Below are 23156 nucleotides of genomic sequence, written 5' to 3' on the forward strand. Positions count from 1 at the left end.
CAATTGGGGAAAACTGGGGAAAAAACCCAACCAGTCCAAGCAGGAACTGAACCCACACATGAACATAACTCTGGATCAGTAGGCAAATGTGCTACCGCCTGAGCTATGCCGATGGCTAGCATGACTTCTTTCAGACGTGAAGTGGAGTTTGTGAACTCGAGTAATAGATTTACAGCATGTAAAAGAATCTTGACCCTGACTGACGAGACTACAGACAAAATCACTAGCTAGCTGATTCTCACCTAACCAATTCCCTCCCTAACAGACAGATGTTGTTGTTTTCTAATGCCAGGCGTTTGACAATAAAATCATTTGACCTCTTGCACTCCAATATTTTTCAAAGATATTATCATGGCCAGCCACCAAAGCACAGATTTTGAGGTGTTCCGAATCCATTTCTTGGTTTGAGTTGCACAATGGGCAGTTAGGGGACTGATATATTCCAATTCTATGCAGGTGTTTAGCCAAACAATCATGGCCTGTTGCCAATCTAAATGCAGCTACAGACGATTTTCGTGATAAATCGGGAATTAACTGTGGGTTTTGATGCAGAGAGTTCCAATTTTGTTATCAAATTTTGTTTGTTGAAGTCTAAGTATGTAGATTTAATAAATCTCTTCACAGAGTAATACGTAGATTTAGTAACAGGTCTGAAAGTAGCAGTGCTGCCCTTCTTTGCTAAAGCATCCGCATTCTCGTTTCCCAGAATTCCACAATGGGATGGTATCCATTGGAATACAATTCTTTTATTGAGTGATATTAATTGAGAGAGCATTTTAGTTATTTCTGCTGTTTGAGATGAAGGTGTATGTTTAGAGACGATTGATAGAATAGATGCTTTGGAGTCTGACAATATAACTGCATTCCTAAATTTATTGATGTGGCATAGAAGATTCCTGAGACATTCACTTATTGCAATGATTTCACTGTCAAAACTTGTTGTTCCATATCCAAGTGATCTATAAAGTGAGAAGAAACAGCACGTAACACCTGTACCGGCACCTTGTTCTCTGGAGATCAAGGATCCGTCGGTGTTTAAATGAAGCCAGTTTTGTGGAGAGTACCTAATATTAACTGTCTCTAAAGACAATTGTTTCAGTATTTCAGTGTTTACTTCTGATTTCAGTATTTCGTCTGTTAAATTTAGATTATATTCTATATTTAATAGAGTTAAAGGGTTTAGACCTCGATATGTGTGTCTGTAACTAGAAAGTGAATTATTGAATTTAGTGGCAATGAATCTTTGACTAAGGAATTCTGATATCCATCTAAACATATTGCTGGAGATACCTAACTTCCGGAGTTTTAGTAATAATTTATTTCTCCAAACAGAGTCATATGCTAACTGAAAGTCAATAAATATTGCCAAGGTATCTTCTTTCTTGTTAAAAATGTCTTTTATTTCTTGGCCGAGGCGTATGACTTGTTCATTGGTAGAGTGTAGTTGTCGAAAGCCGGCTTGTCTTGGTGATAAAAGATTTTGGGATTCTAAATACCAAGTTAATCTGTTGGAAATCATGGACTCCATGGTTTTTGCTATCATGCTTAATAGTGCTATTGGTCGATAACTATTACTTTCATGAGCAGGTTTCCTTTTTTGTGAATTGGCACAATGTTTGCTTTTTACCAAGCTGCAGGAATTGAGGTGTTCCATGATAAATTGAAAATGGATAAAAGTACAGACTTGGCTTTTTCCCCCAGATGTTTTAAAAATTCAGAATGAATGTTGTAACAGACAGATGTTGGTCTCTACATATCAATTACTCAACTGAAACTACATGACATATTTTTGCAGACCATGTCCTGATATCATAAAGGCTTCTGCTCGACAGAGCAGAAAATATGATGCTGTAGCAACTAAATTCGATTGCTTTGGTGTTTAATAGACCTTCCTAAGTTTCCTTATCAGTGAGTTTGATGATGATGATGATGATGATGATGATGATGATAATACAGTAAAATTTCATTTACACATTTTTATGGTGTCTGAAGAAACAATGTGCGAGAAAAACATATAACTCAAATCACACTTAATAAAATCAGAAATAGCATTTGAAGACTATAATAAGGAGAACAAGTTAATTTAACAAAATTTTCACAAGACTAATTTAGAACTTCATAGTTAAACCATCTTTGAATCTGAATAATTTCGAGGGAAAAATTGTTCTGGGGCGGGTATCGAACCCGGGACCTCTGGTTAAACGTACCAACGCTCTACCAAGTGAGCTACCCGGGAACTCTACCAGACACTGATCCAATTTTTCCCTTTATATCCACAGAACTCAATGTGGGCTGACAACCGTCAAGCAACCAACATTGAGTGCACACTAACTCTGTGTGACTTAAATTGTGGTTTTCTGTTAACGAACAGTGACGTACATTATGAAAATGAAGCTTTCAGGTAAAGTTGATTTGAATAATTTCGAGGGAAAAATTGTTCCAGGGCCGGGTATCGAACCCGGGACCTTTGGTTAAACGTACCAATGCTCTACCAACTGAGCTACCCAGGAACTCTACCAGACACCGATCCAATTTTTCCCTCTATATCCACAGAATTCAATGTGCGATGACAACCATCAAGCAACCAACATTGAGTGCACACTAACTCTGTGTGACTTAAATTGTGGTTTTCTTTTAACGAACAGTGACGTACATTATGCAAATCAAGCCTTCTGGTATAACTCCCTGTAAAGTTGATTTGAATAATTTCGAGGGAAAAATTGTTCCGGGGCCGGTTATCGAACCCGGGACCTTTGGTTAAATGTACCAATGCTCTACCAACTGAGCTACCCGAGAACTCTACCAGACACTAATCCAATTTTTCCCTTTATATCCACAGACCTCAATGTGGGCTGACAACCGTCAAGCAACAAACATTGAGTGCACACTAACTCTGTGTGACTTAAATTGTGGTTTTCTGTTAACGAACAGTGACGTACATTATGAAAATCAAGCTTTCAGGTATAACTCCCTGTAAAGTTGATTTGAATAATTTCGAGGAAAAAATTGTTCCAGGGCCGGGTATCGAACCCGGGACCTTTGGTTAAACGTACCAACGCTCTACCAACTGAGCTACCCAGGAACTCTACCAGACACCGATCCAATTTTTCCCTCTATATCCACAGACTTCAATGTGTGCTGACAACCGTCAAGCAACCAACATTGAGTGCACACTAACTCTGTGTGACTTAAATTGTGGTTTTCTTTTAACGAACAGTGACGTACATTATGCAAATCAAGCTTTCAGGTATAACTCCCTGTAAAGTTGATTTGAATAATTTCGAGGGAAAAATTGTTCCGGGGCCGGGTATCGAACCCGGGACCTTTGGTTAAATGTACCAATGCTCTACCAACTGAGCTACCCGGGAACTCTACCAGACACTGATCCAATTTTTCCCTCTATATCCACAGACCTCAATGTGGACTGACAACCGTCAAGCAACCAACATTGAGTGCACACTAACTCTGTGTGACTTAAATTGTGGTTTTCTGTTAACGAACAGTGATGTACATTATGAAAATCAAGATTTCAGGTATAATTCCCTGTAAAGTTGATTTGAATAATTTCGAGGGAAAAATTGTTCCGGAGCTGGGTATTGAACCCGGGACCTTTGGTTAAATGTACCAACGCTCTACCAACTGAGCTACCCGGGAACTCTACCAGACACCGATCCAATTTTTCCCTCTATATCCACAGGCCTCAATGTGGGCTGACAACTGTCAAGCAACCAACATTGAGTGCACACTAACTCTGTGTGACTTAAATTGTGGTTTTCTGTTAACGAACAGTGACGTGCATTATGCAAATCAAGCTGTTCGTTAACAGAAAACCACAATTTAAGTCACACAGAGTTAGTGTGCACTCAATGTTGGTTGCTTGACGGTTGTCAGCCCACATTGAGGTCTGTGGATATAGAGGGAAAAATTGGATTGGTGTCTGGTAGAGTTCCCGGGTAGCTCAGTTGGTAGAGTGTTGGTACGTTTAACCAAAGGTCCCAGGTCCGATACCCGGCCCCGGAACAATTTTTCCCTCGAAATTATTCAAATCAACTTTACAGGGAGTTATACCTGAAAGCTTGATTTGCATCTTTGAGTCTATAATACATCAATTAAATTTATAACACATATTCTTGAAGAATGTAAAGATTATTTGTAGGAATTCTTAGCTGCTTAAAGCCAAAACTGGTTTATATATTATATTTCACACTTCAATCCAGAAAATTTTACCTTACCTTGTTCTTCTAATGTGCACTTCATTTAATAACATGTGAATATTTTACAAAAAGTCAGTTATTTTGGACTGCTTGCTCCTAAGGAATAAAGCATGCCCTCAAATTGAAGTAACTGTTCCATAATTTGTTCAATTATATCACGATGTGTTACAAAAGATTTCAACGTATCCAAAACAGTAACAGCATCATTAAAAGACACAAACTTGGCGGAAACAAGAAAGGGCAGTTTCTAACTTCAATAAATTTCAAAGTGGGCTGTATCTTAACAATGAACATATGCTGTATTTTTGCGTTTTTACACTTCAATGGCAAATCTAATTTCGAGTAAAATTGATTTAGAATGTATAAATGACGTTCGTATCTCCTGGGGTTTAAAATACAAGTGTAAAAGTTGATAAAACGTATAAGTGATATAAATTGACATGGAAAGTGTACGAACTTTCTGCTGGGACTTGAGAAAAAAATGTGTGGAAAACATGTAAGTGTGAAACATATTGATGACGATAATAATAATAATAATAATAATAATAATAATAATAATAATAATAATAATAATAGTAGTAGTAATAACAACAATAATAACAACAACAACAACAAAACAATCCTAAAGGTTGAATTTTTAATGGACTGACAAGAAAACTGTTAATGAGCTGATGTTGAAAGCTCTCCTAAAAACTGCCTGCAGAGATCTCCACAAGAGGTACATAAATACAAAATAGTAGCTGTCAATATCAATTTAAAGATGTAAAAATATATTTAAAATATTTATTAACAAACAATGACACATACTTGGAGACAATTTTTTTCTCTTGTAAGGAGGAGGGACTCAAAGGCTTGTACTACAGTCTGAGGCTTATTGTGCTTACCACTCCTATTCTGTGAATGATTGGGTAGCTGATGGCCACACTCTTGTACAAGTGCAGCATGCTGCACAGTGAGGTTAACCCAGGTTATTGTATTGATATTGATGATGATGATGATGATGATGATGATGATGATGATGATGATGATGATGATATGTGTATTAATGATTGCGAAATGAGTCCCACATCCAACGCCGAAAGTTACCCAGCTAATTTCACTTCAATTGGTTAAGGGAAAACCCCGAAAAAAAAACCCCCAACCAGGTAACTTGTCCCAACCAGGATTTGAACTCGAGCCCGCTCGTTTCATGGTCAAGCGTGCTAATCATTACTCCACAGCAGTGGACCTGAAGAGAATTACCGAGTTTCCATTATCCTAGCATTCAGCACAATGTGCCAGATGAGAGAGAACAATACTATTTCTGACCAGAGGTCACTCAATTTTTCAATCTTTAATTTAAGCTTTAATTTCACAACCTTAAGTTAGTATGGTAAGCTAATTTTTTTGTATTCGTCTGTCTGCTATGGGAGATCTAATTAAATAGAGGTTTCTCATAAAAGGTAAAAGGTAAAGGTATCCCCGTAACATGCCATGAAGGCACTTGGGGGGCATGGAGGTAGAGCCCCATGCTTTCCATGACCTCGGCACTAGAATGAGGTGGTGTGGTCGGCACCACGCTCTGACCGCCTTTTACCCCCAGGAAAGACCCGGTACTCAATTTTATAGGAGGCTGAGTGAACCTCGGGGCCGTTCTGAAAGTTTGGCAACGAGAAAAAATCCTGTCACCACCTGGGATCGAACCCCGGACCTTCCAGTCCGTAGCCAGCTGCTCTACCAACTGAGCTACCCGGCAAGATATTTTATTTTTTAAATCAATAATTATTTAATGATACTTTATTAATTGCGTAGTTATCTAGCATTAGGGGAAATGGTGATAGCAAGATGGTATTTGATAACATCAGTCTGAGGATTCATCATGGGTTTATCTAACATTCGCCTTATAGATGTGGAAAATATGGGGAAAAAACTCTTCTTCTTCTTCTTCTTCTTCTTCTTCTTCTTCTTCAGTCCCTTCTGCTGCTAAGCGTCGGGTTAGCCTCTCTCCATCCATTTCATCCATTTTTCCCGGTCTCTACACATTCTCTTCATCTCTACCATTGTTTTTCCTTTCTGTTGGCCTATTCTTTCTATTGTATCCTCCCATTTAATCCTTGGTCTTCCTCTTTTCTTTCTTCCTTCCACTCTCATTTCCATCACCTGTTTAACCTTCCTTTCTTCTCCCATACGATATACATGCCCAAACCATTTCAATTGCCTTTCATTAATCACCTCTGTTAATGCTTTTCTCATTTTAACTTCTTCTCTTATTCTGTCATTCCTTATCCTATCTCTTCTGGTCTTTCCTACAGTTCTTCTAAGATATTTCATTTCCACTGCTGTTAATTTACTTCGATGTTTATCTAAGAGTGGTAAGCTTTCGGTACTATATTGTATTATAGGTTTAATTATTGAATTATATATCTTTATTTTAGTCTTAGTGGTTATTTCTTTTTTCCCAACTATTGTATTATTTATTTGATAGTATGCTGATGTTGCTTTCTTTACCCTGTTCAGTACTTCTTGATCTACTCTTCCATCACTAGTTATTATTGTTCCTAAATATTTAAAACTTTCCACTCTCTCCAGGTTTTGTCCTTCACATTCAATGTTAAATTCTGTTTCCTGTCTATCTTCCTTAGAGATCCACATTACTTTACTCTTGTTGACATTAATCCGCATCCCTTTTCTCATTAACTCTTTGTTCCATTCCATCAACATGTGTTGTAGCCTTTCAGGTGTTTCTGCTATTAATGCTATATCATGCACATAGATTAACATTTGTAAATATACTGGTGGAAAAAACTCAACCAGGCAATTAGTCCAAACAAACCTATGACAAGTGTAGCTCTGAAATACAAGTCTGGTTTCTGTTCAGATGTAAGGCTCCTTCTGAACTTGATTAGAAATTAATCTCAAACTATGAGTAGTTACTATTCAAAGTTCAGGAAAGCAATGCACTTACCAAGAATCAAATCTCCACAAAGAGAATGCTGCAACGAGCGGGTGAGATGTTCATAGAAGATCGAATTTAAATTGTTGTCATCTGCTCCTAGATTGCGTTCCAAGTGAGATGAAAGGCGAGTATTGGAATGATCCACACGTCTTGTATTGTAATCTCGCTCCCAAAACTTGACTGGTCGGACATAAGATGCCAGAAAAATGGCACTGCCCAAAAAAGGATTGAGAGGTGTTGAAAGAGCAGCCGATATGGCAGCTTGTAAAAACAACATGGCCGAATGTGGTACACTAAATGGCTGAGCAAATGCATGAAATGCAGAACCCCATGTGATCTGCCAAGGAGCGATGTATGTCACCACAAATTGCACCTGCAACAAACATATTAACCAACATGTAATATTGAAAAATAATCTAACATCAATTTCATTTAGTGAAAAGGTTGCAAGACAGTATGCTATGTAATCAGTAAATAAAGTTCACTTTTATACTGTATTTACTCGAATATAATTCGTACCTGTGCTAAAAACCACTCAAGATTAAAATTATAATATCAAGACAGGTTATAAAGGGTCCCTTAGGTTAGCTATACATCACACTCATCCTCACTTGCAGTATCAGAACTGGAACTTTTAGTCAACAGATCTGTACTGTTGTCAGAACAATGACTGACAATGACTAACATCAAGCTAATCTTCGTTCAGTAATTTCATTGTGGGAAAATTCTTTTGGTTTATTTAAAGATGCGCGATTGTTGAAAGTTGTATACATAAAATATCAGAATACAAGAAAAAAGTGTCATTAAGTCATTACCATAATATTAAAAATAATACTCGTATGAATAATTATTGCTGTCAAAACTGGACATGAAATTACAAATGAAAAGTGTGCAAATGATAAGAAAACAAGAACCTGGAATGGCTGTTTCCATCAGTGGTTTCCCTCCATACCTTGCAGCATAAATACAAGGCGCGTCCATGAAGTAACTTTCCCACTCGTCCCACAGCTGGCAAACCATATGTTGCGCGAAGAGACTGCATGTATGTGGTAGAGTAATGTCCTGGCATGGCGCATGCGCTAGCGGAACTTCCTGAGTAAGTTCAGTAGCTTCGTTGCATTGGTTGAAGATGGACGCTCCTATTCCAGCTCCTGCCGAGTGTGAAGTGCAATCAATTATATAGTTTTTGAATGCACAGGGCATAGCGCCGATTTAAATTTATCGTCAGCTGTGCCAGGTCTATGGTCCTAACATCATGAGCAAGCAGATGGTGTGTTGCTGGTGTAGACAATTTTCAACAGGATGCCAAAATGTGCATGACAAGGAGCGCAGTGGGAGGCCAACCATCATCACAGACGACTTTGTGGAACAACACACCATCTGCTTGCTTGCTTATGATGTTAGTTCCATAGACCTGGCACAGCTGATGATCAATTTCAATCGGCGCTATGCCCTGTGCATTCAAAAACTTTATCACCGATCGCACTTCATACGTGGTGGGAGCTGGAATAGGAGCGTCCATCTTCAACCAATGCAACGAAGCTACTGAGAGCACTTGAAAGTTAAGTTAGCGCATGCGCCATCCCAGGACATTACTCTATCACGTACACGCAGTCGCTTTGCACAACATATGGTTTGCTAGCTGTGGGACGAGTGGAAAAGTTACTTTATGGACGCACCTTGTAGTGTGTTATTTAAAATTTGTTCGAGTCTTTAAGTGTTTGCATGCGAATTTAATTAGCCATTGAATATAATACTCTGGTTTTTAAGACTTTTGCCAAAAATTGCATTTATTATAATCGCAAAACACAGAAATTTCAACATTATAATAACACGAATAATAGAAAATGAGACACTTTCTTTTTCATAGTCCAATGATAGCCTACTGGTTGACAATCTTGACTCAAGTCTCTTCCTTTCGGAATTGTATCTTAGATGTTACCTGTTATGCACCATATGAACTGTTGATGACTGCAATGATGATTAATGAAAAACAGTGACATGATGGCAGACAAAATGGCAGTATCCCGTGAAAATCTGCCTGATACAATGCTCATGATCATTTAAATTCATTGGAATTTGAACCCAGGTTTCAGGTACTGTTAATGCTTAAGCTGTTCAGCTAATGGTTCAGCCAAGATACCAAGAGCTATTGTAAATGTACTCTAATGTACACGTCGTATTTCAGAAACATAGCATAATTTTACGATTAAGCAAGAGACTGACATACCTTGAGTAGGAACTCGTAGGTTTTACTGAAGATAATCCCCATAAAAAAATAATCAATGAGAAATGTCTCTGAGGCATTGCTGTAATCCATTCTGAAGAACAGGACAGCAAACACCAAGACCAGGTACTGTGTTGATGCATCAGAAAAAGATCCACGTAGACATTTCAGTCCACACACTACTACCACCAATGATCCACCCAGTGGACCAAATTTGTTAACAATCTTTGGAGAGTCATTGGTCAGAGCACCCAAGAATAAAACTGGATACAGAATATTTCTCTCCAAAAAGCATAGGCAGACATAAACCTGAAAGAACACATTGTCTACAGTTAAATTACTGCTACTCTGCCAAGAGTAATATGAAAATTCATTAATATGAAGTTGTCTGTTCCGAGTACAGTAAAATCCCTTGTAACCGGCAATACTAAAACAAAACAATGGCACTTTTGGCTGAGCCAAAAAAAAAAAAACTGCCAAATTGAGAGTCTGGGCCATTAGTGTTGCCACATTTGGAAGTTCGCACGAATTTTCGTTTTCAGTGAATATTCCAACCTAAAATTAATGTATTACTTGTGTTGTGTGATGTGTTCTAATACAGAAAATCCACACAGTTTTTATATTTATTCACTTATGAGCAAGTGATAGAGAAATAAGCTTCACATGGCTGCAGTATCAACATTTGGCACCATTAAATATGAACTTTTTTTTTTTTGTATATACAGGTATTTATTCAATTATCTGGCAAAATCTCATATCCAAAACTAACCTGGGCCCTTTGATGCCAGTTAAGAGGGATTCTACTGTAATTCACAAAATGTTTTCATTAACAAAACATACATGCAAATTATGTAATTATGTCTTTCAGTTTACCGAATAAAGTTTAAATTTCAATATAAGTCATGTAAAAATTAGTAGCAGTTTTAATGGAAATTCATTTGTAAAGTAAATTATCGTAACAAAGTAGAAAAGAATATAACTTACAAATTGAATTTAATTCATGTACACAAAGAAACAGCATAGTTAAAACATCGTTTGCCCACTATTTTGTCTCTGTACAATACTCTGAGAAACAATGAAACAGAGTGCAATAACAATAAAGACTGTGAATGTACATCTAACATTTGTCTGAAGCAGATAGGACTGGCAGCTGTAAGAATTTATTCATTTTACAACAGTTTGCAAAACAACTTCACAAAATCAGTGACAACTTGCTACCTTTTTATCACTTCATTTTAAATATAAAGTAAGATAATATGGATTTTAGTTAATTTACATATTTTGATGATCTTCAGATATCAATATTTTGTAAATATTATTGAAGAAATTTTTAATATGGAAATTTCTGTGGACAAAAACCAAAATAATGACATTTCATTGCAAATACTAGGGTATTCGATGAGTAATGGCAACAATGCTGTAAATCAGTGCTCCTAGTGGTGACCACTGAAATCTTGTACTACATAACAGAACAGTGATTGTTTCATAAATCTGCAACACTGAAAATCTCGAAGTAGTCATATTTTGTAAATACACTGGCTGTTTCTGATTTGTAGTAAACAATATAGCCCTAAAGATACGAACAAAGGTGCTGCATAAAAATTCAAGTTGCAAGAGGAAAACTTGCAACTCAGTGCTTTAGGATATTACAAGAAGCCTGTGGGAGAGAAGTCCTACCATACTGAATTATTTCAAGTTGGATGGAAGCGAGGCTTTCACTTTCAATCAAGAGTTGACATCCGAAGAGCTTCAGTGAGAGAAATATCCAGAAATCCTGCTGCAGATTGAGTCCGCCATGTTCCAAGAATTTGGCAACATATTATTGACATGGCAGGAGACTATATCGAAGTATGTAATGTCAAAAGTAACCTAAACAAATTTAATATGAAACAGTATCTATGTTGCTATTACATTTCGAATGCCCTAGTACCTTGTATGAAACAAAATTTGCACTGATGTAAAAATTTAAGAACAAGTTAACACATTTTAATACTTACGCTATATCATCTCATATGAACAAGAAAAAGATATAAATTTCAAAGCCACATATTTTGTAACAGTCATAGGAATTATTAATTCAGTTTTTAAGCTCAGCCTGGTAGAGGCCATACAAGATTAAGAGGGTACAATATATTGGCAAGACCTACTCTAGCCAATGGGTCTGAAGTCTGAACAATGACGAAGAGGGATTCCAGAGAATAACAGCTAGTGAAATGAGATTCATGAGGAAAACAGCACAATATACAATTTGGGATTAAAAAAAACAAAATGAAGATATTTTGGAAGAACTGGAAGTTAAACCCGAGACTGATTTTCTACATGACTACAGAGCTAACTGGAAGAATCATGTAGAAAGAATGCCAAGAGCAGAGGGCCACAAACATCCCTATGTTATCATCCTTTCAGAAGATCTATTGGAATACCCTTAAAAATATGCCATGAAACCATAGAGACCACAACGGATCACTAGGTCCAAAGCTTGAACTGGCTGATGATGATGACAAGATGAATACGTCTTCATTACGTGGCTACCACTGACATTAAATTCTTGTTCAGGATATCAACGTGATTTGCCTATGAAGATGGAGTTACTAAGATGATAATGAAAAGAACAATGGAACACAGAATACAAAATAAAAGTTACAGAGATTGGTTTATTAACATGATGTTGCAACAAAATAAGAGAAGATTGAATACCAAATAAAATAAGATAAAAAATTATTAAAATGGCTACACATATCATTTGACTTATGGAAGTTTCATGAGTGCTCAACATTAGAGAGACAGAAAAAGGTCATGGAGGAATAAGGATAATACAGCTATGCAGAAGAGGAGATTTAAGGAAGAAGACTGTCTGGACAGAGCAAGATGGAGAAAGGCATTGGCCAGATGGGAGGGGTAGCAAACACTCCAGAACATTTGAGGGGAAAATGTGGGAGGCTGTTGGGTGGAATGGTACACGGACTTAGGATGGTGGGACTGGTCGTTGGGGTGTTGGCGGTTAGGTTGGTTTGACATGAGTGCAGTCGGTGGGCTCACAATCAATCCCAGGGGTGCACAATAGACCTCAGGTCGCGATGCACAGGGATATTCCCCCTCCCAGCCTCATAGAGAGAGTAAAAAAAAAAGAAGAAGAAGAAAAGAAAGAAAAAAAAAAGGAACAGTTGTAAAACATCCCCAATATAAGTAAATATATGTATTTTAATTCCTCCAAGATATTTAGCATTACACTAGTTTTTCGATGCTCGCTGTTTAATTTGATATCTAAGATTATCTAATGGAGGGGAAAAGATGTTAATATTCAATAAAAATTGACATGAATTTAACAATAATAAAATAAGTTAGCTGAAAGCACTGTACTTACTTTCTCGAACCACATGACTCTTGCTGCATCCCTCACTTCGAATTGGCCATGTTCATGAGAACGGAATACTGGTCGTGCTAAACATAGCCAAGGCAACTGCTTTCTGAGTTGGGGAAAGACGTAGTGAAGAATGAAGCCTAAGAAACCAGCAACAGCCCACAGCACAGGATTTAGTTCTGGCTGAAGAGCGATGAATACTGTACTACAATGAATGCCAAATACGAACACTGCAACCAAGACACAGATGATAGCATCTGATTTCAGTCTGGCATGCACTGTATACTGCAGTTTCTGTGGTAGGGGATCTTCAAGCTCTTTTTCCTTCTCTGACATTGTAGAAGGTTCTTCAGCAGAAGCTGCTGTTGGTGTTGCGTCTGTTTTTGAATTCTTGTTGCCAGTATTTGAAGACTCTGTTCCATTGGCAGGCTGTGTTTTTGTACGATTTCCATCATCCTGCTTTTTCTCTTCAGATGATGAGTTTTGTCTCCGATGTGACTGACTGCGGTGGTGATGATGCTGGCGATGATGACGATGATTGTTATGTGGTTTGCCACTTATAGGGGAGGAAGAAGGTTCGTGGAAGAAGTCATGCGGAGGCCACAAGTGTTCCTTCACAATGTTCCAAACAGCAGAAGGATCACTTGCACTTCGACTCAAATGATAGGCCGTTGAGACAAGAAGGCCACAAAATATGGAAAAGAGAATGTGTTGGGAAGTCTTGGGTTCACTTAGTGCCCCATAAGCAAACCCGTATAGGAAGCACACCGCAAGAATGCTACGGCAAACACAGTACACTGCTGCTAACAGACTGGAAGTTGCATTTCCACCCAACACATGTATGTCAATCTGCTCCAAAAGGTACATGAGAAACGTATTAATCTGTGGGAAGAGCCCAAGACTGAACACAATAGGAAAGCAAAGAAGGAATGTAGCAAGAGCATCACGAGACATTCGCACAAGAGCCTGATTTGTGAAGTACACTCCATACAAAGTGAAAGCCGTATGACTGTAGCTTCCATTATCTGCGAGACTAGCATGGTGCAATATTAGCACCAGGGCACTCACTAAGCAGAAGTACACAGGCCGACTGAATGCAACAATTCGATTGAATCCATGTGTTGGAGAAGATGCGTCAGGCTGAACACTCTTGAGAAGAGAGTACTGGCATCCAGCTATGACGAAACAAAATATGAATGCAAAAATATCTCGGAAGAAACCAAGCTGTAGGAGATATGAGCCAAATACTGCCACTAGAATGGCCAGGGCAAGAGAGAGAAATGTCTCATCCCAGGTGAGGTTACGATCAAGTAGAGCCAGCAGTGCCAGGCGGTCGAAACGTATCTTCACATGAGTACATGGTGTGATCCAATACTTGTAGTAGTCGCGAGGTCGAATGGGTTCCAAATCGTTGGGAGTTTCTACAGCATCAACGTATCGGAAGCGGCTCCGTGCAAGTGTGATGTCTGTATCAGTCTCCCCTTGTGAACTCGAGGTAGGTGGCACGGGGACTATTGTAGAATTTGGCTCATTCAGCATGGCACCAGGATTGGCATGATGATGTTGGTGGTGTCGCACCTGCCTGCTGAAAATTAATATTTAACCTTCCAATACATACTTTTACAGTTAAAATTTGATGATGTTATTTTTTAAATTTATTTTACTTGGTTATTTAATGACGCTGTATCAACTACGTGGTTATTTGGCGTCAATGAGATTGGTGATAGCGAGATGTTATTTGGCGAAATGAGGCAGAGGATTCGCCATAGATTACCCGACATTTGTCTTACAGTTGGGGAAAACCTCGGAAAAAACCCAACCAGGTAATCAGCCCAAGCGGGAATCGAACGCGCACCTGAGCGCAACTCCGGATCGGCAGGCAAGTGCCTTAGCCGACCGAGCTATGACGGTGGCTGATGGCGTTATTACCTTCACACTATTTATCAGATAATACCCTTGAAAAGAATGAGAAGAAATTACAATAGAATCCCTCGTAACAGAACCACGGAACAAAACTAGGGACAGATAATCAATTTTGCTGGTTAAAACATTTTATAGGTTACTTGAAGACATGCTAGTTGGTATAGTTGACGCCATCGATTAAGGCAGATGAATTTTATTAATCAGAACTCCAGAGCGAGTTACTCTTAACTGCAAGGTCGGTTGTTATCTTAGTCGCAACAAACTGCAGCTGGGATAGGTGAGACATAAGAGTAAACATACATTCCTGATTATCCTAGTGAACTCGGATGGACAGTCATCTCCAAAAACAATGCACATATAACCACTTTTATACAACTGCAGTAATCCATACAGTATGTGTGCATGCGTATGAAAAGAGAAGTCCCCGGCACACTGTTTTCGAGATAATTCCAGTTGCTGCTGCATAATCTTTTCCTCGTTACTATACTGTATAAAGACAATCTACATATATATACTGTATATACAGGGACATCATTTTACTTTTACTAACATTTTTAATATTAACCTGGCTATATCTTCGGATTAAAGGTCTATAACCGGAAACACCGCTTGCTCCCCCTTCCAAGACTGGAGTTCGATGATACTGGCGTAAAATACAAATCACTTTACTAGGTATAGAAGGGAAGAAAAGTAGTTCATCCTTTTATGTAAACTAGGAAATATCGCAATTTTAAGTTTGATAATTTTCATTAGGTTTTTGTTTAATCAAAATACAGTACAGTATTAACACTTAGTGTTTTTACTCACGAATTGAGCTATCTATTCGGACGTATCAATTATGCAATGTATATTATACTGTCTACAGCACATTGGCGTACAATATAGAGAATGAAGTTAAATTGAAAAATAATCATAATATGGATATTTAAACGCATTTTTGAAAATTGTGGCCGTTCATTTCGATACAGGCTTCAGTTCTTTTGTGCATATTATCGCACTATAGACTATTGTACCTAATTCCAATTAGCAGTTTCGTCCTTCGTACGAGTAACTCATGTTGAAATAATTCTATACCTACTCTATAAAAGAGTACCTTATGTACTGTAAATTTAATCTTCACTTTTGCCCGATCCAAAAAGATAAAATTACTCAGAAATGCTATCTACTGTTCGTTCAAGTGGTTTTGTCGCAGGATCATAGAAGGGGGGGGGGGAATCACGTGACAGTTAATTACTTAACGAGGCCCTTTTATTTAAGTTATTTTAAACAGTTGTATAATATTATGTAGACGTCCAATTTCTAACAGAAATGAATGTTTTCAGAAAAGAGCTAAGACAACCCAGCTACTAGACTTTACAGAGGGGCGAACAGAAGCAGGTGGGGGAAACCGGGATGCGATAGGCAAACGGACGACAGTACCTGTGCGAAAATATGATTCAATATAGAAAGCTCTTTCGTCACTGCAAAACACGAACATATTTCTGGAACGTACTATACTCACTCAGTACTGCAGTACGCGGCCTCGGTTCTATGTGGAGAACGGTAGAGGAGGTGGGAGTGAAGTGCATTCAAAATCGCAGGTACAATAAAAATTGAAATAAAAATAAAATGATGTCCCTGTATAAAAAAAAAAACTACTCTATAATCAACGGACTGACTAATCATCTTAAATCTCCTTAAACCCTGTGTGTAGGTTTCTGTTAATCCTTAGTCAAAAGATAAGACGGAGTTTTACGAAATACGAACATTAAGGGATGTAAAATAGGAGGTAATAATGATCAAAATATACTGGTTTATTTTTTGAACCAGCAGCCATTCAACTGTTAAATTTAAAACAAACGCTCCTTTATAAAATTGAGTTACACTGTTCATCTCATCTCTCAGAATTGTTTCTAAAATATATAAGGAATGTAAAAAAAATTCAACTTCATGTATGTACATTCAGATAACTTTTGAAGATTTTTTTTATCCCCTAAAGAGCAGAGAGGAGAGAGAAAGGAAATGACAGTTTAAAAATTTCACTCAAGTATTTTGAACTAGCCGATGTAGAGACGTAACATTTAAAATGAAGGTTACTCTCAACAATTTTGATTAAACATTTTCCGATTTTTTAAATATCATCTAAGAAATAGTGAAAAGGCAAAAGGGAATGAAAAATCTCAAGTCATCCGATCTCGACGAAAGTTGATATCTGGAGATCTTTCATCCATCAAGCTCAGACTGAAAAACACAAGAAATGAATCGACGGCTTTTCTCGTGACCTATTATCATTCCTTGTAAACACATGCTACGCGTGATTTAAATCATTAAATTAAGCTCTCATATTCATCTGCTTCCATTAATACCTTTGGAACATGAGGTTTCTTGCTTGGTTTATCGAATTACCACAGGTTATTAATTGAGAAAAATTCGTTCCGGGGCTGGGTATCGAACTTGTGACTCCCAGTTACACGCATTAGGATGTCTAACCACTGATCTACGCCGAGACTCAATCCACAGTATCGGATCGAATCTCGTAGATTATCGAATTACGTATTTCCTTATTTCAGTATACCTATTCTTTCAGCTATATATCCAACGTATCAATTCCTGTCGCTTCCGCAACTTATTCTCATACTTCATGAATGTTTGTTATTAATGAAAACAACTCATATCTATTTTTCGCCTGTCGCTTCATGAAGTAATGAACATTTGCAATAATTACTCGGTTCTGGTTATGCACTGTTTTTTTTCATCTTAATTTAAAAAATGCAGGAGGTGAACGAAAGTCATTTACGGCACTCTCATGAATCGGACTGTACTGTGGTGTGTTTATTAATTAGTCTAATAATGACGATACAAGAGGCGAGTGTGAACATACAGGGTGTTTCAATAATACGGGGCATAACTTCAGGTATGTATTTCCCACATGTAGACAATCAAAATAGTTCATTACAACATGTGTCCGGAAATGCTTCATTTCCGAGTTATGGCCTTCACAACATTGAAATTCACCGGAACGTTTTTCTTTCCGCAGGTCGTTGTCATTACAGAACATGTTCAAAATGTCCACCTCCTGCTTGAATACAGACCTCACATCGATGTCTCACTGACCTGCGAACATGATCCTAAACTCCAGGAGTATTGCGTATGTCCTCAGAACATGCCACAATTCGATTCCGAAGGGATTCCAAATCAGGCACCGGAGATGAATAAACCAATGATTTTAAATGTCCCCACAAGTAGAAATCGAGAGGGTTCAGATCAAGTGAGCGTGGAGGCCAAGCAATTGGGCCACCTCTACTATCCATCGATCAGGAAACCTTCGATCCAAGTACCGGCGAGCCGTACGACTGAAGTGTGAAGGAGCGCCATCATGCAAGAAGTGAATGTGTTGATGATTGATCAGTGGAGTGTCTTCTAAAACATGAGGTATGGTGTTTTCCAGGAAGTTTGTGTAAGCCTGCCCCGTAAGTCTGTTTACAAGTACATGGGGTCCAACTAATCGATCACCAATGATACCGGCCCACATGTTGAGGGAGAACCGCACCTGGTGATGAGATGGAACAGTTGCACGTGGGTTTTCATACGCCCATATATGCTGATTGTGGAAATTTGTTATGCCATCTCGTGTGAACTGTGCTTCATGTGTAAATAATACTAAGGCAGGAAAGTTCGAATTTACACCACACTGCTGCAAGAACCACTGACAGAACCTAACTCGTGCAGGGTAATCTGCTGGTGACAGGGCCTGTACACGTTGCAAATGATAAGGATACAATTGATACTCTTTCAACAGTCTCCAGACAGTCGTATGAGGAACATTGACTTGCAACGCTACCCTTCGTGTGCTGATAGAAGGAGTCATGTTCACAGCCTCCAGAATCTCCTCCTGTACTTCTGGAGTTGTTGATCTTGGTCGTCCCCTTCCCAAACGAGGAGAGTTAAATTTTCCATACTTGCACAGACGGTAATGGAGACGTACAAATGTCTTCCGATCTGGACATTGTCGCTGTGGGTACCTCTCCTGGTACAAACGACGAGCCAGCACAGCATTGCTGTCTGCCTTACCGTACATGAAGTGTATCTCTGCCAGCTCTTGATTTTTTAATACATGTCGCACAGTCTAACGCCTACACAACACTGAATGTAACCTTTACCTTGGAATGAACTGTCAGAGTGCCCTCTTAATGTCTCCTTTGACAGCAACGACCTGCGGAAAGAAAAACGTTCCGGTGAATTTCAATGTTGTGAAGGCCATAACTCGGAAATAAAGCATTTCCGGACACATGTTGTAATGAATTATTTTGATTGTCTACATATGGGAAATACATACCTGAAATTATGCCCCGTATTTTTGAAACACCCTGTATAAACAATGACAGACAGCCTTATCGCAATTCATTCTTGCAGTTCTCACAAAACATTGGCTCGCCCACTGGAAATGTCATTGAAGTCATCTGCCAAAATCGGTGCCTCCGACTATACCTACGTTTTATCCATGCAGAAATTTAACAATTTTCATGCGGATTTTTAAATTAAATTATGAAATGCATGCTTTATTTTCAATACTTTTCAGTCCATTCATCTGTTAAGCCATAATACAAAACATACTTAAAATATTATTATGATGTATCGAAGTACATATGATATTTCCGTGCAGGAATTCTGCATTATCATATGATGAAGAATGGATAGAACAGAGAAAAATTCTCTCTGGCACCGGGACTCGAACCTAGCTTTTTAGCTCTATGTACTGACGCTTTATCCACTAAGTCACACCAGATTCCGGTTCCGATGACTGATCGAATCCCCTCAGTTTAAGTTCTATCTCTGAGTTTTCCCTTTAGTGGCCTACCTTCATGTATTGTGTCATAGAGTATGTGACAGTGGCACAATGTCCAACTCACTATGTACTGAGAGATAGAACTTAAACTGAGGGGATTTGATCCAGCATCGGAACTGGAATCCAGTGTGGCTTAGTAGATAAAGAGTCAGCACGTAAAGCTGAAAACTCAGGTTCGAGTCCTGGTGACAGAGAGAATTTTTCTCTGTTCTATACATCCTTCATCATATGGTAATGCAGAATTTCTGCATGGAAATAACATATGTACTTTGGTACATCATAATAATATGATATGCGTAAGTAATCACTTAGTGATTCAAGATGATGCTCATTCCGTCAGATCCCGGCCACTTGGTCACTCGTAATGAGTGCACCTCTGTACATACTGTGTTGCACATTGTACCAATGTCACATATTCTGTGACACAGTACATGAGGGTAGGCCACCAAAGGGAAAACTGAGAGATAAAACTTAAACTGAGGGGATTCGATCTGGCATCGGAACTGGAATCCAGTGTGGCTTAGTGGATAAAGCGTCAGCATGTAGAACTGAAAACCCAGATTCGAATCCCGGTGCTGGAGAGAATTTTTCTCTGTTCTATCCATCCTTCATCATACTAAAAATACTTAAGACAATACTAAATGGCAGCTATGTGACATCAAGAGCAGAGCAGCCAACATTGCAACTATGACAATGATGAGAAGGTAGTAGCAAGAGATGATTTAAACCTCTTTTTTTATTTTATTCAACTGCTCTAGTTTCTGTTTCAGCATTAGAACATTTCGCGGAATCCATCAAACTGTAATAGGTGCATTCAAATTGACTACTCTCACTATACTAACCCATGTGCCACATTACCGACATCCACACTTGTAACTCCTGTAAAGGCCATTTATCATGTTATCAGAAGACAATAAAAATTTCACTGAAATGATGGCACATCTAAAACTATGGTGTATGAGCCATTTTCAGTTTAATTATTTTTTATTTAAAAGTGTCATTGCTTTGTAATTGCCTGTTATTTGGGTGCAAGATATGAAGGATTCCACTGTAAAGTGCTTTCAATAAAATACTTATTCTAAAGATTAAGATTATGTTCACAATACAACAGAACTCTGTCATCTGATTAACCTATTGATGAATTCCAATTCCCTCTTTCCCAAGAGTTAGCTTCTGATTTCACATTATTAGAAGCAACACACGTCCTGCGCCGTGGCGTCGTGGTCAAGGCATCCTGCCTAGAACTCGCATTACGGAATGCGCGCTGGGTCGAGTCCTCATGGGGAAAGAAATTTTCCCATGAAATTTCGGCCAGTGTATGGGACCGTGCCCACCCAGCATCGTGATGCACTTGGGGAGCTATGATAGGTAGCAAAATCCGGTTATGCAAACCATCTATAACGGCTGGGGGGCTCATTGTGCTAACCACACGATACCTCCATTCTGGTTGGATGATCGTCCACCTCTGCTTCGGCATGTGGCCGTGAGACCAGCAGCCAGCTGGTCGGTCTTGGCCCTTTGTGGGCTGTAGAGCCACGGATTATTATTATTAGAAGCAACACACATACATCACAGCGTATAGAGTTCAGAAATTGATAATAATAAAATGCACACCACTGTGTTAACAGCTTATATAGTGTGACAGCTGCAACGGGGTTCGAACACGCGTCCGACAGGGCGCACGGCAGACGAAACGCTGGTATGGGGAGCATCTGCATGCTGAAGGGCAGAGAGGGTGTATTACGTCAACGTGGCGAGGGGAGGATGCGCGTGCAGCTGCTACTTGCGGAGTGAAGGGGGGACGGACCCTCCCGAATCGTCCAGAGGAGTCCGTCGAAGTGGAGATATCCAGATAATTCGAGAGAGCTATCTCAGGACACCCGTAGAAATTTCTCGTAACTATGGTTTAGCTATAAAAGAAGAAACGCGAGCGAACTTGAGCAGTTTTTCAGTTTATTCAGCCATTCAGTGAGTAAGCAAGTGAACAGAGCAAGCCAGCCAGTCTTGTGTACCGGAGTTCGACTTGAGTGTGCGTCCGCAACTGTGTCAGCATCCGAAGGCCTGAGTTCGAGTGCAGTGGACCGCAGTTGGAGGGACCTGAGTTCGAGTGCAGTGGACCGCAGTTGGAGGGACCTGAGTTCGAGTACAGTGGACTGTCTCTGAAGGTCTGTGGTTCGAGATACTGTGAACTCGAGTGACTGAGCTAGAAGAACTAGCCAAGACAAAAGAGCTGTGAACTGAGAACTGACCGTTCTGTGTTGTAAATAGTGCTTTGTAAATATTAGTTAAGACTAACAGTTCATTGTTGTTCGTAATAGTCCAAGTAAATTGTCATTGTCATCAGTGGAGTGCACTAACGAATACTATGTTACTGTGTGAAGAAAAAATCCTATTGTTGAGATAATAAAATTACATTGTTGTCAGTAAAAAAGTTACAATAGTTACTGGGTTGCCACCGAGAACTAAGCCTTCTCTTACAACCATTTCATAATTCAACTAAGATGATATTCTATTTCCTAACATTCTTTCCATTAGAAAAGTACATATGAATATAAAAATCAAACTAAGCAAAGTAAAGGTGGAGTGAAAAGTGAATGATTTATTCACAAAAACATAAGCAAAGGATTTGACATAAGGAAGTTGTGTACAGTAGGTAAATAGTATAAAAAACTGCCATTTACATTTTACTGTATTGTATTATTATTGTCACACAACATAGTGGAGATACAGCTGAATCGAGTGACTATCCAGCATAATCATATACAGGTATAGCAAGAAGATAGCACTGGTTACATTACGGCAGGAACTTCGAAATACAGTACTGTGCAATTTGTACATGAAAAACAGATATGGTATGGATTATCCAACTTTTTTTTATTAACTGTTCACCCTTTATTATAACAGATAATCAGAGTTCTATTGAACATATAATATTTCATGTGGACTACTAAAAACAACATTTCAACAGTTATTCTGCAGTGGATTTCTTGCCCATATAAGACTGGCAGGAAATGGGAAAACTGACCAGGCAGTTAAAAAGGTGCGTAGCTGACATCCAAATCAGCACAGCATACTCAACGAAAAACTAAATAGCATTAAAGTCAATATAGAACAGAAATATTGGGATACACTCAACAAATAAGTAGGTACAAAACAATAGCTATTCCAAATTAAGGAAAAAAGTTAAAGACATACAACAAACTTCCAGAAAGGAAGCAGTGGCTCACTTTAGACCAGCTACAAGACATAACTGCTTGGGAGGACAGCTGCAAAGATTCGAATTTATGAAAGACAATTTATGCAAATTCTGTTCTACTAATAAAATATTAAACAGCAAACATAAGTCCGGAGCTGAACAAGTGTGTGTACCTGACAAGAAGATGCATAAACTACACTGGTTGGCTATGAAAAAAATTAATGTAATCAAAATCCCTCACATTAGATCAACAAGAACATATTTCATATGGTTATTATTTTTAAGTAAATAGTAGAATGAAACTCAAATGTCTGTTTTTAATTACAACTATTAATTTATTTTTAAAACTTAAGAATTTAGTTAATTATATTAATGAATTTATTGTGTTAATATGAGAAACTAAGTGGTATATTACCTAGTTGCCTAGTTTCAACTTTCATTTCAATCATCCTCAGAAGAAGCGAGGACCTCACTA

The 23156-nt window shown here is 38.5% G+C and overlaps 2 protein-coding genes and 1 non-coding gene across 4 annotated transcripts in view; 1 reads left to right on the forward strand and 2 right to left on the reverse strand.

The window, feature by feature from the left end:
- The window catches only part of LOC138711727 (pecanex-like protein 1), a 165111-nt gene that overhangs the window by 127538 nt on the left and 14417 nt on the right, over positions 1 to 23156 (reverse strand). Inside the window, exons 3-5 of the mRNA XM_069842889.1 lie at positions 12741 to 14319; positions 9380 to 9685; positions 7159 to 7522 (exon numbers count right to left, since the gene is read on the reverse strand). Coding sequence (XP_069698990.1) covers positions 7159 to 7522; positions 9380 to 9685; positions 12741 to 14319 — 2249 coding nt within the window. The remainder of the gene's footprint in view (positions 1 to 7158; positions 7523 to 9379; positions 9686 to 12740; positions 14320 to 23156) is intronic.
- Positions 1 to 23156, forward strand: part of LOC138711716 (uncharacterized) — a 36174-nt gene that overhangs the window by 12614 nt on the left and 404 nt on the right. The window lies entirely within an intron of this gene.
- Positions 3296 to 3368, reverse strand: TRNAN-AUU (transfer RNA asparagine (anticodon AUU)). The gene has a single exon. It is a non-coding gene; the product is annotated as a tRNA-Asn (tRNA).

This window comes from Periplaneta americana, chromosome 2 (genome assembly GCF_040183065.1).
Source record: "Periplaneta americana isolate PAMFEO1 chromosome 2, P.americana_PAMFEO1_priV1, whole genome shotgun sequence".
NCBI lineage: Eukaryota > Metazoa > Arthropoda > Insecta > Blattodea > Blattidae > Periplaneta > Periplaneta americana.